The 13,843-nt window shown below is 42.3% G+C and overlaps 1 protein-coding gene across 1 annotated transcript in view; it reads right to left on the reverse strand.

Annotated features, from left to right (window-relative positions):
- The window catches only part of LOC112215247 (copine-8), a 220,199-nt gene that overhangs the window by 35,979 nt on the left and 170,377 nt on the right, over window positions 1-13,843 (reverse strand). Inside the window, exons 13-14 of the mRNA XM_042299746.1 lie at window positions 13,769-13,822; window positions 11,293-11,354 (exon numbers count right to left, since the gene is read on the reverse strand). Coding sequence (XP_042155680.1) covers window positions 11,293-11,354; window positions 13,769-13,822 — 116 coding nt within the window. The remainder of the gene's footprint in view (window positions 1-11,292; window positions 11,355-13,768; window positions 13,823-13,843) is intronic.

The raw sequence follows: 13,843 nt of genomic DNA on the forward strand, positions 1-13,843 counted from the left end.
AAAACTGCGAGATAAGGAGTCCTTTCCCAAAAGGTTTCTTATAAACCAATAATGAGCCGAGGGAGGTGAAAGTAGTCATGATTTCACAGGAAACTAAGTGTCCACAATGAGAGACAAGGGATTTGTGATAACTAACGTAGTATCGAAACTACACAATCAATAACCTCATCACTGCTGTTCTACGCAGTGTTTCATTTAAATATATAACGCTGACAACTGTGTGTCAACACCATCACGATACTTACCGTCATCATCGACACCATAATCAATATCATCATCATCATCAGTAACACCATCATCACATCATCATCAATATCACCATCAAGAATATCCCCATCATCATCATCATCATGATCATCCTCATGATCATCATCATCATCAGTAACACCATCATCATCATCATCATCATCAGTAACACCATCATCACATCATCATCAATATCACCATCATCTATATCCCCATCATCATCAATATCCCCATCATCATCATCATCATCATCAACACCATCATCACATCATCTATATCCCCATCATCATCATCATCATCATCATCATCATCATCATCATCATAAGTAACACCATCATCATCATCAATATCCCCATCATCATCATCACCATCAACATCATCATCATCATCAGTAACACCATCATACTCAGCAGTAACACCATCACCATCATCAATATCACCATCATCATCATCAGTAAGACCATCATCTCTTTCTAGTCCCTAATCATATCATACTGCAGGAAGCATCTCTTCATAGTCCCTAGTCATATCATACTGTAGATACTTCCTAGTCCCACATCATATCATACAGCAGGAAGCATCCCAACCCTACTCCCTAGTCATATCATACCGCAGATAACATCTCTTCCTAGTCCCTAGTCATATCATACCGCAGATAACATCTCTTCCTAGTCCCTAGTCATATCATACTGTAGATACTTCCTAGTCCCACATCATATCATACAGCAGGAAGCATCCCAACCCTATTCCCTAGTCATATCATACCGCAGATAACATCTCTTCCTACTCCCTAGTCATATCATACCGCAGATAACATCTCTTCCTAGTCCCTAGTCATATCATACCGCAGATAACATCTCTTCCTAGTCCCTAGTCATATCATACTGTAGATAGCATCTCTTCCTAGTCCCTAGTCATATCATACTATAGATAGCATCTCTTCCTAGTCCCTAGTCACATCATACTATAGATAGCATCTCTTCCTAGTCCCTAGTCATATCATACTATAGATAGCATCTCTTCCTAGTCCCTAGTCATATCAGACTGCTGGAAGCATCTCTTCCTAGTCCCTAGTCATATCATACTGCAGGAAGCATCTCTTTCTAGTCCCTAGTCATATCATACTGCAGGAAGCATCTCTTCATAGTCCCTAGTCATATCATACTGTAGATAGCATCTCTTCCTAGTCCCTAATCATATCATACTGCAGGAAGCATCTCTTCCTAGTCCCTAGTCATATCATACTGCAGGAAGCATCCCAACCCTACTCCCTAGTCATATCATACTGCAGATAACATCTCTTCCTAGTCCCTAATCATATCATACTGCAGGAAGCATCTCTTCCTAGTCCCTAGTCATATCATACTGTAGATAACATCTCTTCCTAGTCCCTAGTCATATCATACTGTAGATACTTCCTAGTCCCTAGTCATATCATACTGCAGATAACATCTCTTCCTAGTCCCTAGTCATATCATACTGCAGGAAGCATCTCTTCCTAGTCCCTAGTCATATCATACTGCAGGAAGCATCTCTTCCTAGTCCCTAGTCATATCATACTGCATATAGCATCTCTTCCTAGTCCCTAGTCATATCATACTGCAGGAAGCATTCCAACCCTAGTCCCTAATCATATCATACTGCAGGAAGCATCTCTTCCTAGTCCCTAATCATATCATACTGCAGGAAGCATCTCTTCATAGTCCCACATCATATCATACTGCATATAGCATCTCTTCCTAGTCCCTAGTCATATCATACTGCAGGAAGCATCTCTTCCTAGTCCCTAGTCATATCATACTGCAGGAAGCATCTCTTCCTAGTCCCTAGTCATATCATACTGCATATAGCATCTCTTCCTAGTCCCTAGTCATATCATACTGCATATAGCATCTCTTCCTAGTCCCTAGTCATATCATACTGCAGGAAGCATCTCTTCCTAGTCCCTAGTCATATCATACTGCAGGAAGCATCCCAACCCTAGTCCCTAGTCAGATCCTATTGCAGGAAGCATCTTTACCTAATCATATCATACTGCAGGAAGCATCTCTTCATAGTCCCTAGTCATATCATACTGCAGGAAGCATCTTTACCTAATCATATCATACTGCAGGAAGCATCTCTTCATAGTCCCTAGTCATATCATACTGTAGATAGCATCTCTTCCTACTCCCTAATCATATCATACTGCTGGAAGCATCTCTTCCTAGTCCCTAGTCATATCATACTGCAGATATCATCTCTTTCTAGTCCCTGGTCCTATCCTACTGCAGGAAGCATCTGACCATAGCTTGTTACTCTGGATTGAGTTAGTTAGAGCTCTGGTTTCCCAACTAACAGACAGACAGAGGGAACTGTGGCAATGCTTTCCCATGATAATGCCTTCCCATGATAATTCCTTCCCATGATAATGCCTTCCCATGATAATGCCTTCCCATGATAATTCCTTCCCATGATAATACCTTCCCATGATAATGCCTTCCCATGATAATTCCTTCCCATGATAATCCTTTGCCATGATAATCCTTTCCCATGATAATCCTTTCCCATGATAATCCTTTCCCATGATAATCCTTTCCCATGGAACACAGTTTAAAGTATTCCCATTGGTTAGCTCAGAAGTGGATAACGTTCACAGAAAATAATGGTGGAATGACATGGGTTTAGTTCACTAGGGCCTCCCAACCCATCAATACAGTATATCCTCTAGCCAAGCTGGACTTGTCATTTCATACACAACTCCTTCCTCAGATTGGTTATATTCTCTGACTGTCGATGGTTGTATTTTTCATTCCTCACCCATTTCATTTAGGCAATTTATTGTTTTCATCTTCAAATATGAGTGCCTCGCTTCACAAAAATGGTTTCCTATCAGTGTGAGATTCTAGAAATTCAGATTGATGCTTTCAACTGTTTGCCAAAATAGTTTATTGTTATACCAATTCCCTGGACGCTAACAACCACAGCAAAGTCACTTTAATAGAACTGAAATGCTGGTGCTAATTGTGTCAGTTTGTCAGAAAGTATTCAGACCCCATGACTATTTCCACATTTTTTTACGTTACAACCTAATTTTAAAATTGATGAAATAGTTCCCCCCCCCATCAACCCCTATACACAAACCCCATAATTACAAAGCAAAAACAATTTTTTTGACATTTATCAAAAACAATACAACTGAAATATCACATTTACACTAGTATTCAGACACTTTACTCAGTACTTTGTTGAAGCACCTTTGGGCAACGATTACAGCCTCGAGTCTTCTTGGGTATAACGCTAAAAGCTTGGCACACCTGTATTTGGGGAGTTTCCCCCATTCTTCTTCACAGATCCTTTCAAGCTCTATCAAGTTGGATGGCGAGCGTTCGCTGCACAGCTGTTTTCAGGTCTCTCCAGAGATGTTTGATTGGGTTCAAGTCCGGGCTCTGGCCAGGCAGCCAGCTCTAGGAAGAGTCTTGGTGGTTCCAAACTTCTTCCATTTAAGAATGATGGAGGCCACTGTGTTCTTGGGGACCTTCAATACTGCAGAAATGTTTTGGTACACTTCCTCAGATCTGTAACCTTGACACAATCCTGTCTCTGAGCTCTATGGACAATTTCTTCGACCTCGATGCATGGTTGATGCTCTGACATGCACTGTCAACTGTGAGACCTTATATAGACAGGTGTGTGCCTTTCAAAAATGATGCCAAATCAATTGAATTTACCACAGGTGGACTCCAATCTTGTTGTAGAAACAACTGAAGGATGATCAATGGAAACAGGATGCACCTGAGCTCAATTTAGAGTCTCAAAAACCTATTTTCACTCTGTCATCATGTGGTATTGTGTGTAGATTGATGAAAATGTTTGTTTATTTAATCAATTTCACAATAAGGCTGTGTCGTAACAAAATGTTGGAATGTCAAGGGGTCTGAAAACCTCTTTTACGAATGCACTGTACATAGGAACAAAGGTGGTATTTTCATGCTAATGCAACTACAGGGAGCCACAGGAACCCAAATAGAACACAACGGGAGACGGTGGGAGCTGGTGAGTCCGTAGTGTTGTAGTTCTATCAGCTGGTGAGTCCCTAGCGTTGTAGTTCTATCAGCTGGTGAGTCCGTAGTGTTGTAGTTCTATCAGCTGGTGAGTCCGTAGTGTTGTAGTTCTATCAGCTGGTGAGTCCGTAGCGTTGTAGTTCTATCAGCTGGTGAGTCCCTAGCGTTGTAGTTCTATCAGCTGGTGAGTCCGTAGCGTTGTAGTTCTATCAGCTGGTGAGTCCGTAGTGTTGTAGTTCTATCAGCTGGTGAGTCCGTAGCGTTGTAGTTCTATCAGCTGGTGAGTCCGTAGCATTGTAGTTCTATCAGCTGGTGAGTCCGTAGCGTTGTAGTTTAGTTCTATCAGCTGGTGAGTCCGTAGCGTTGTAGTTCTATCAGCTGTTGAGTCCGTAGCGTTGTAGTTCTATCAGCTGGTGAGTCCGTAGCGTTGTAGTTCTATCAGCTGGTGAGTCCGTAGCGTTGTAGTTCTATCAGCTGGTGAGTCCGTAGTGTTGTAGTTCTATCAGCTGGTGAGTCCGTAGCGTTGTAGTTCTATCAGCTGGTGAGTCCGTAGCGTTGTAGTTCTATCAGCTGGTGAGTCCCTAGCGTTGTAGTTCTATCAGCTGGTGAGTCCGTAGTGTTGTAGTTCTATCAGCTGGTGAGTCCGTAGCGTTCTAGTTCTATCAGGGTGTCTGTTGTACGGCGTACATGAGGTGATGAAGTTACACTTGAATGCAAATCACTACAAAATGTATGCAATTCATTATTAAATGTTTGCCATCAAATATCTTAATGGCTTTCTGGCAGAAGTCAAAGAGTTCTGGATGAGTTATCTGTAAAAAATGTCCTTGTGCTTCCTACTAGCGCTTTTATTCTCCTCTTTGCCCTCAGCTCTGTGGGCACATGCTGCTGTTCCTTCAGAAAATCATGCATCACAATTTTGTTCATTTGCACAATTTCTCTCGTTCACTTGCACTTGTAAATGTCCACACTCACTGACATGGTAGCTACTAGCTATGCTTGTATAACTTTATGAGCTGGATTTGCCTGTCTTTGCAATGAGTTATATTCATTTTAGCTTGTTAGCATTAGCTAACGGCATCTATTTGATTTCGCTATTAGCTTGTGCAAATGTTGTTAGCATTCTGGTAATAGAGGCCCAATGGGCTTTTCTTGTGTTTTTAGCACCCCCTTTTGTGCTATGCCGGTATCCCGGGGATGAGAAGGACACTATGATGATATGAAAATCTGGTCACCGCCCAAACCTATCTCATTCAACAAAGTTTGACTTCCACTCCCTTCCACTGACATTTTAAAACCAGGACAAAATTAAAAATATTACCCATGGAAAAAGTGCAATATCAAATTTCTCTCGCTTTATACAGGCTATATTTGTCTCAATCTATTAAACATGAACAAGGGACTTAAATACAATAGAAGAACTCTTAAAGGATCCATTCCTACAGGCCGTCTCTTTCAAGATTTAATTTAAAAAGAAACATTCAATAAAAGGGTAATGAAAATATGATCCATCTTTTTTTCCCTTCATGACCTATTATATTCCACATATCACTTCAACATTAATGAAAACCCTATTCGACTCTGAGATCTATCACAATGGCTCTGTGTCCCCGGAAAAGAGAAATCACCTCTTATCCCCAAAGAGCCCATTAATCATACCACATTGACCAAAGTCAATGTGCTTTCGTTTGCCTATTAGTACGTGAGGGGTTGTACGAGGCTAAACACACAGGAGAGAATGGAATCCAAAGAAAGCATAGTGTCATCAATATCTCGTAGTGTGGCATGGTGGGGAGTCCTTTCCTGGGGACACTCACTCATTCAAGTAAGGAGAGGACACTGAACACAGGATACTGAACACAGGACACTGAGTGATAGCAGAGGCTTAGAAGACGGTGGTCAGCAGAGATGGCCTGAATCACAAATCGACCCCTAACCCCGTAGCCCCTAGGCACCTGTGTACATCTAGATTCCCATGGCCATGTCAATTCCTAGTTTCCATGAAACTGCTGGGTTAGGAGTCTGAAGTGGTACGTCATGTCGCTGCAATGGGACCTCTTGCAGCTTTCCCCTCATAGTGCAGGGGTGATTCCATACATATGAGACTGTACAGGCGTAACCAATGGGACCTCTTGTAGCTTTCCCCTCATAGTGCTGGGGTGATTCCATACATATGAGACTGTACAGGCGTAACCAATGGGACCTCTTGTAGCTTTCCCCTCATAGTGCTGGGGTGATTACATACATATGAGACTGTACAGGCGTAACCAATGGGACCTCTTGCAGCTTTCCCCTCATAGTGCAGGGGTGATTCCATACATATGAGACTGTACAGGCGTAACCAATGGGACCTCTTGCAGCTTTCCCCTCATAGTGCTGGGTTGATTCCATACATATGAGACTGTACAGGCGTAACCAATGGGACACCTGCCTAATCCTCTCAGCTCCTCACAAGTCTCAAGAGGATAGGGTGTAAGGGTTGAGTTGGGATTCAGTGGTGCAAGATAACCCACCTTCCTGTCTGTGTGGTTTGATGGGTGGGTGAGTGAGTGGGACAGAGAGAGGCCATGAGAGGCATTGACAGATCTAGGACACGGTCGAACAGACACAGCAAACTGACACTGAAGCACAGGGACAACTATAGGGCTGAAACGACAATAGCTACAGGGCAGAAACCAGGACTGTTACAGGGCTGAAACCAGGACAGTTACAGGGCTGAAATCAGGACACTAACAGGGCTGAAACCAGGACAGTTACAGGGCTTTTATCAGGACAGTTACAGGGCTGAAACCAGGACAGTTACAGGGCTGAAACCAGGACAGTTACAGGGCTTTTATCAGGACAGTTACAGGGCTGAAACCAGGACAGTTACAGGGCTGAAACCAGGACAGCTACAGGGCTAAAACCAGGACAGCTACAGGGCTGAAATCAGGACAGTTACAGGGCTGAAACCAGGGCAGTTACAGGGCTAAAACGAGGACATTTACATGGCTGAACAAGGACAGCTACAGGACCAAAACCAGGACAGTTACATTGCTAAAATCAGGACAGCTACAGGGCTTTTATCAGGACAGTTACAGAGCTGAAACCAGGACAGTTACAGATTTGAAACCAGGACGGCTACAGGGCTGAAACCAGGACATCTGCATGGCTGAAACCAGGACATATATAGGGCTAAAACCAGGACATTTACAGGGCTGAACCCAGGACAGTTACAGGGCTGAAACCAGGACAGTTACAGGGCTGAAACCAGACCAGCTACAGGGATAAAACCAGGACAGCTACAGGGCTGAAACCAGACCAACTACAGGGAAAACCCAGTACAGTTATAGGGCTAAAACCAGGACAGTTACAGGGCTGAAACCAGACCAGCTACAGGGATAAAACCAGGACAGCTACAGGGCTGAACCAGACCAGCTACAGGGATAAAACCAGGACAGTTACAGGGCTAAAACATGGACAGCTACAGGGTTGAAACCAGGACAGCTACAGGGCCAAAACCAGGAGAGCTACAGGGCTAAAACCAGGAGAGCTACAGGGATATTATGCAGGACAGTTAAAGGGCTGAAACCAGAGATGTTACAGCGCAAAAACAAGGACATCTACAGGGCTACAACATGGACAGTTACAGGGTTGAAACCAGGACATTTACATGGCTGAAACCAGGACTGTTTCAGGGATGAAACCAGGACAGCCACAGGGATGAAAGCAGGACAGTTACAGGGATGAAACCAGGACAGTTACATGGCTGAAACCAGGACTGTTTCAGGGCTGAAACCAGGACAGCTAAAGAGCTGAAACCAGGACAGCTAAAGAGCTGAAACCAGGAAAATTACATGGCTGAAACCAGGACAGCTACTGGGCTAAATTCAGGACAGCTACAGGGCTATTATGCAGAGCAATAACAGCAGGTAGACTGCAATATAAAAATACTGGTGGAAAAAACAGCAGGTAGACTGTAATAGCAGGTAGACTGGTGGAAAAAACAGCAGGTAGACTGTAATACAGGTAAACTGGAGGTAATAACATCAGGTAGACTGGTGGTAATAATAACAGGTAGACTGTAACAGCAGGTAGACTGTAATAACAGGTAGACTGGTGGTAATAACAACAGGTAGACTGTAATAACAGGTAGACTGGTGGAAATAACAGCAGGTAGACTGATGGAGACTGATGGTAATAATAGCAGGTAGACTGTAATAGCAGGTCGACTGGTGGTAATAACAACAGGTAGACTGTAATATCAGGTAGACTGGTGGTAATAACAGCAGGTAGACTGTAATAACAGGTAGACTGGTGGTAATAAGAGCAGGTAGACTGATGGAGACTGATGGTAATAATAGCAGGTAGACTGTAATAACAGGTAAACTGGTGGTAATAATAACAGGTAGACTGGTGGTAATAACAGCAGGTAGACTGTAATAACAGGTAGACTGGTGGTAATAAGAGCAGGTAGACTGTAATAACAGGTAGACTGGTGGAAATAACAGCAGGTAGACTGATGGAGACTGATGGTAATAATAGCAGGTAGACTGTAATAGCAGGTCGACTGGTGGTAATAACAACAGGTAGACTGTAATATCAGGTAGACTGGTGGTAATAACAGCAGGTAGACTGATGGAGACTGATGGTAATAATAGCAGGTAGACTGTAATAGCAGGTAGACTGGTGGTAATAATAACAGGTAGACTGGTGGTAATTATAACAGGTAGACTGGTGGTAATTATAACAGGTAAACTGTAATAAAAGGTAGACTGGTGGTAATTATAACAGGTAAACTGTAATAAAAGGTAGACTGGTGGTAATTATAACAGGTAAACTGTAATAAAAGGTAGACTGGTGGTAATTATAACAGGTAAACTGTAATAAAAGGTAGACTGGTGGTAATTATAACAGGTAAACTGTAATAAAAGGTAGACTGGTGGTAATTATAACAGGTAAACTGTAATAAAAGGTAGACTGGTGGTAATTATAACAGGTAAACTGTAATAACAGGTAAACTGGTGGTAATAATAGCAGGTAGACTGGTGGTAATAATAGCAGGTAGACTGTAATAACAGGTAGACTGGTGGTAATAATAACAGGTAGACTGTAATAGCAGGTAGACTGGTGGTAATTATAACAGGTAGACTGGTGGTAATAATAGCTGGTAGACTGTAATAACAGGTAGACTGGTGGTAATAATAACAGGTAGACTGTAATAGCAGGTAGACTGTAATAGCAGGTAGACTGGTGGTAATAACAGGTAAACTGGTGGTAATAATAGCATGTAGACTGGTGGTAATAATAGCAGGTAGACTGTAATAACAGGTAGACTAGTGGTAATAATAACAGGTAGACTGTAATAACAGGTAGACTGGTGGTAATAATAACAGGTAGACTGGTGGTAATAATAGCAGGTAGACTGGTGGTAATAATAGCAGGTAGACTGGTGGTAATAATAGCAGGTAGACTGTAATAACAGGTAGACTGGTGGTAATAATAGCAGGTAGACTGTAATAGCAGGTAGACTGGTGGTAAATATATCAGGTAGACTGTAATAACAGGTAGACTAGCAGGTAGACTGTAATAGCAGGTAGACTGTAATAGCAGGTAGACTGGTGTTAATAATAGCAGGTAGACTGTAATAACAGGTAGACTGGTGGTAATAATAGCAGGTAGACTGTAATAGCAGGTAGACTGTAATAACAGGTAGACTGGTGGTAATAATAGCAGGTAGACTGGTGGTAATAATAGCAGGTAGACTGTAGTAGCAGGTAGACTGGTGGTAATAATAGCAGGTAGACTGTAGTAGCAGGTAGACTGTAATATAACTGTCATAGTGAATCTCTGTCTGACAGATAGGCAGAGCAAGCATTACAGTTGCTCGCTTCCCAAATGGCACCCTATTCCCTATGTAGTGCACTACTTTTGACCAGGACCCACAGGATGTAGTGCACTACTTTTGACCAGGCCTCATAGGGTGTAGTGTGCTATAAAGTGAATATGGTGTTGTCTGACAGGCAGATCTTATCACTGTTATCATGTAACCGTCAAGAGACCTCAGAGGACAAGCTGAAACTTGTCTACAGCCCCAACAGAACAGTCGGAGAGACACTTTTGACCCGTGGCGCTACATAGGGATTAGGGTAGCCAGTTGAGACGCAACCAAAAAAATACATCCTGAAAATGGTAGTAGGCTTCATCTAGGGTCATATAAACGTGTCATTTTCATCTAGGGTCATATAAACGTGTCGTTTTCATCTAGGGTCATAATCACGTGTCGTTTTCATCTAGGGTCATATAAACGTGTCGTTTTCATCTAGGGTCATATAAACGTGTCGTTTTCATCTAGGGTCATATAAACGTGTCGTTTTCATCTAGGGTCATATAAACGTGTCGTTTTCATCTAGGGTCATATAAATGTGTCGTTTTCATCTAGGGTCATATAAATGTGTCGTTTTCATCTAGGGTCATATAAATGTGTAGTTTTCATCTAGGGTCATATAAATGTGTCGTTTTCATCTAGGGTCATATAAATGTGTCGTTTTCATCTAGGGTCATATAAACGTGTCGTTTTCATCTAGGGTCATATAAACGTGTCGTTTTCATCTAGGGTCATATAAATGTGTCGTTTTCATCTAGGGTCATATAAACGTGTCGTTTTCATCTAGGGTCATATAAACGTGTCTTTTTCTTGACCCTTTTATCATTCAATAACCCTGCCTGACTGTCAATTGGACCTGGTCACATGGTTGTGTCTTGATAAAAGGACAAATCTCATCTTTGCTCACTAAAGTCTTCAACGGGTATTTCTATAAATCAAATGTAAACACGAAGCGATAGGATCGATCAACTCTCAGATTGGGCTACAGCGGACGTTGTCTTGACCTCCGCTCTTCAGCTGCAGGGTTCCCTTTTTCAGACGCAACATCAAGATCAGAGACTTTAGAGGCTATTTTTAAAAGTTGTCATTGTTTCTGTATATTGAAATACTGTAATGTAAACTTCTGAACCAGCTCACCCTCCTTTAATGTAGTCGAGGAATGTGTGTTCTGACTCCACCGCGAACGACAGCATGGTCACCTGGGTAGAGAGAATATTCAAAGCAGTTACCAAACATGTATATTCAACACTTAGGTAATCAACACAAAGTCACAAATGCAATGTATTCTCCAATTGAATCATAATTACTCACCACATCTGTAATCAAAACAATCACAATTGACCAATTACCAATTTAAACACATTAACCGTTAGCCCCCTGCCTCCAGGCCCCCCCGGGTTAACCAACCAGCATGCACCAACCCGCTTCCCAAGAGGGATTCATCTCGGTAAAATGAGTTTGTTTGACATCAGAGCGGCATATTAGTATTAGAACATTGATCCATCTCAATCACACACACGCACGCACACACGCACACGCACGCACGCACGCACGCACAGACACACTAACACACACACACAGATCCATCTCACTGAGGTGTGATGAGAGCGACATGATGGATGTCTCCCTCTCTGATTTTAATTATCTAGTCACCGTCATCGTATTGAAGCTCAGCATGCCAAAGTGTGTGTGTGTGTTTGTGTGTTTGGGCCCAGGCAATAATAACAATGCACTGACTTCCTCCTAAATATCAGTCACTGACTCGGCATGGCAGCCACTCAGTCACTGATAGGACAACAGACTGATAACTGACTGATAGGACACCAGACTGATAACTGATAGATAGGACAACAGACTGATAACTGACTGATAGGACACCAGACTGATAACTGACTGATAGGACAACAGACTGATAACTGACTGATAGGACACCAGACTGATAACTGATAGATGGGACAACAGACTGATAACTGACTGATAGGACACCAGACTGATAACTGACTGATAGGACAACAGACTGATAACTGACTGATAAGACAACAGACTGATAACTGACTGATAGGACACCAGACTGATAACTGACTGATAGGACAACAGACTGATAACTGGCTGATAGGACACCAGACTGATAACTGATGGATGGACAACAGACTGATAACTGGCTGATAGGACAACATACTGATAACTGGCTGATAGGACAACAGACTGATAACTGGCTGATAGGACAACATACTGATAACTGGCTGATAGGACAACATACTGATAACTGGCTGATAGGACACCAGACTGATAACTGGCTGATAGGACAACAGACTGATAACTGACTGATAGGACAACATACTGATAACTGGCTGATAGGACAACAGACTGATAACTGGCTGATAGGACAACAGACTGATAACTGACTGATAGGACAACAGACTGATAACTGGCTGATAGGACAACAGACTGATAACTGACTGATAGGACAACATACTGATACCTGGCTGATAACTGACTGATAGGACAACATACTGATACCTGGCTGATAACTGACGGATAGGACAACATACTGATAACTGACTGATAGGACAACAGACTGATAACTGACTGACAGGACAACCTACTGATAACTGACTGACAGGACAACAGACGAATAACTGACTGATATGACAACAGACCGACAGGACAACAGACTGTTAACAGACCGATAGGACAACATACTGATAACTGGCTGATAACTGACTGATAGGACAGCATACTGATAACTGACTGATAACTGACTGATAGGACAGCATACTGATAACTGACTGATAGGACAACATACTGATAACCGACTGATAGGACAACATACTGATAACTGACTGATAGGACAACATACTGATAACTGGCTGATAGGACAACAGACTGATAACTGGCTGATAGGACAACAGACTGATAACTGGCTGATAGGACAACATACTGATAACTGGCTGGTAGGACAACAGACTGATAACTGGCTGATAGGACAACATACTGATAACTGACTGATATGACACCCGACTGATAACTGACTGATAGGACACCAGACTGAAAACTGACTGATAGGACAACAGACTGATAACTGGCTGATAGGACAACATACTGATAACTGGCTGATAGGACAACAGACGAATAACTGACTGATAGGACAACAGACTGATAACTGACTGATATGACACCCGGCTGATAACGGGCTGATAACTTACTGATACAACAGACTGATAACTGACTGATAGGACACCAGAATCATAACTGACTGATAGGACAACAGAATGATGACTGACTGATAGGACAACAGAGGACAGAGTAATCTGACCGGTTCACTTTGTTTGAGGTCGTTACAACTTCTTTCATCTCTAGTGGTATAGTGGTATTTGTTAATTGTCTCTAGACTCTAAACTATAACGAAACAAAACGTATCTAAAGTACAGTATCTTGTTAAGTATCCAGGAATGGATTCAGAAGAGACAACCACTCTTTTTTTTATTGCAATCCACTAACCACAAACTAATTTATGAACACAACAACAAACAGATGGGGAAGGAATATACAGTTGCGCCAGGAAGGAAGCGATGTTCTATATTTTAACCTGGAGGTTTTTTGACAGACTCACCGTCCCAGAATTGATGTACCTCTTCTTCTTGATCTTCTTCTTGGCGTTCACCACCTAGGATTCAACAACCACAAT

Source organism: Oncorhynchus tshawytscha, linkage group LG16, assembly GCF_018296145.1.
Source record: "Oncorhynchus tshawytscha isolate Ot180627B linkage group LG16, Otsh_v2.0, whole genome shotgun sequence".
NCBI lineage: Eukaryota > Metazoa > Chordata > Actinopteri > Salmoniformes > Salmonidae > Oncorhynchus > Oncorhynchus tshawytscha.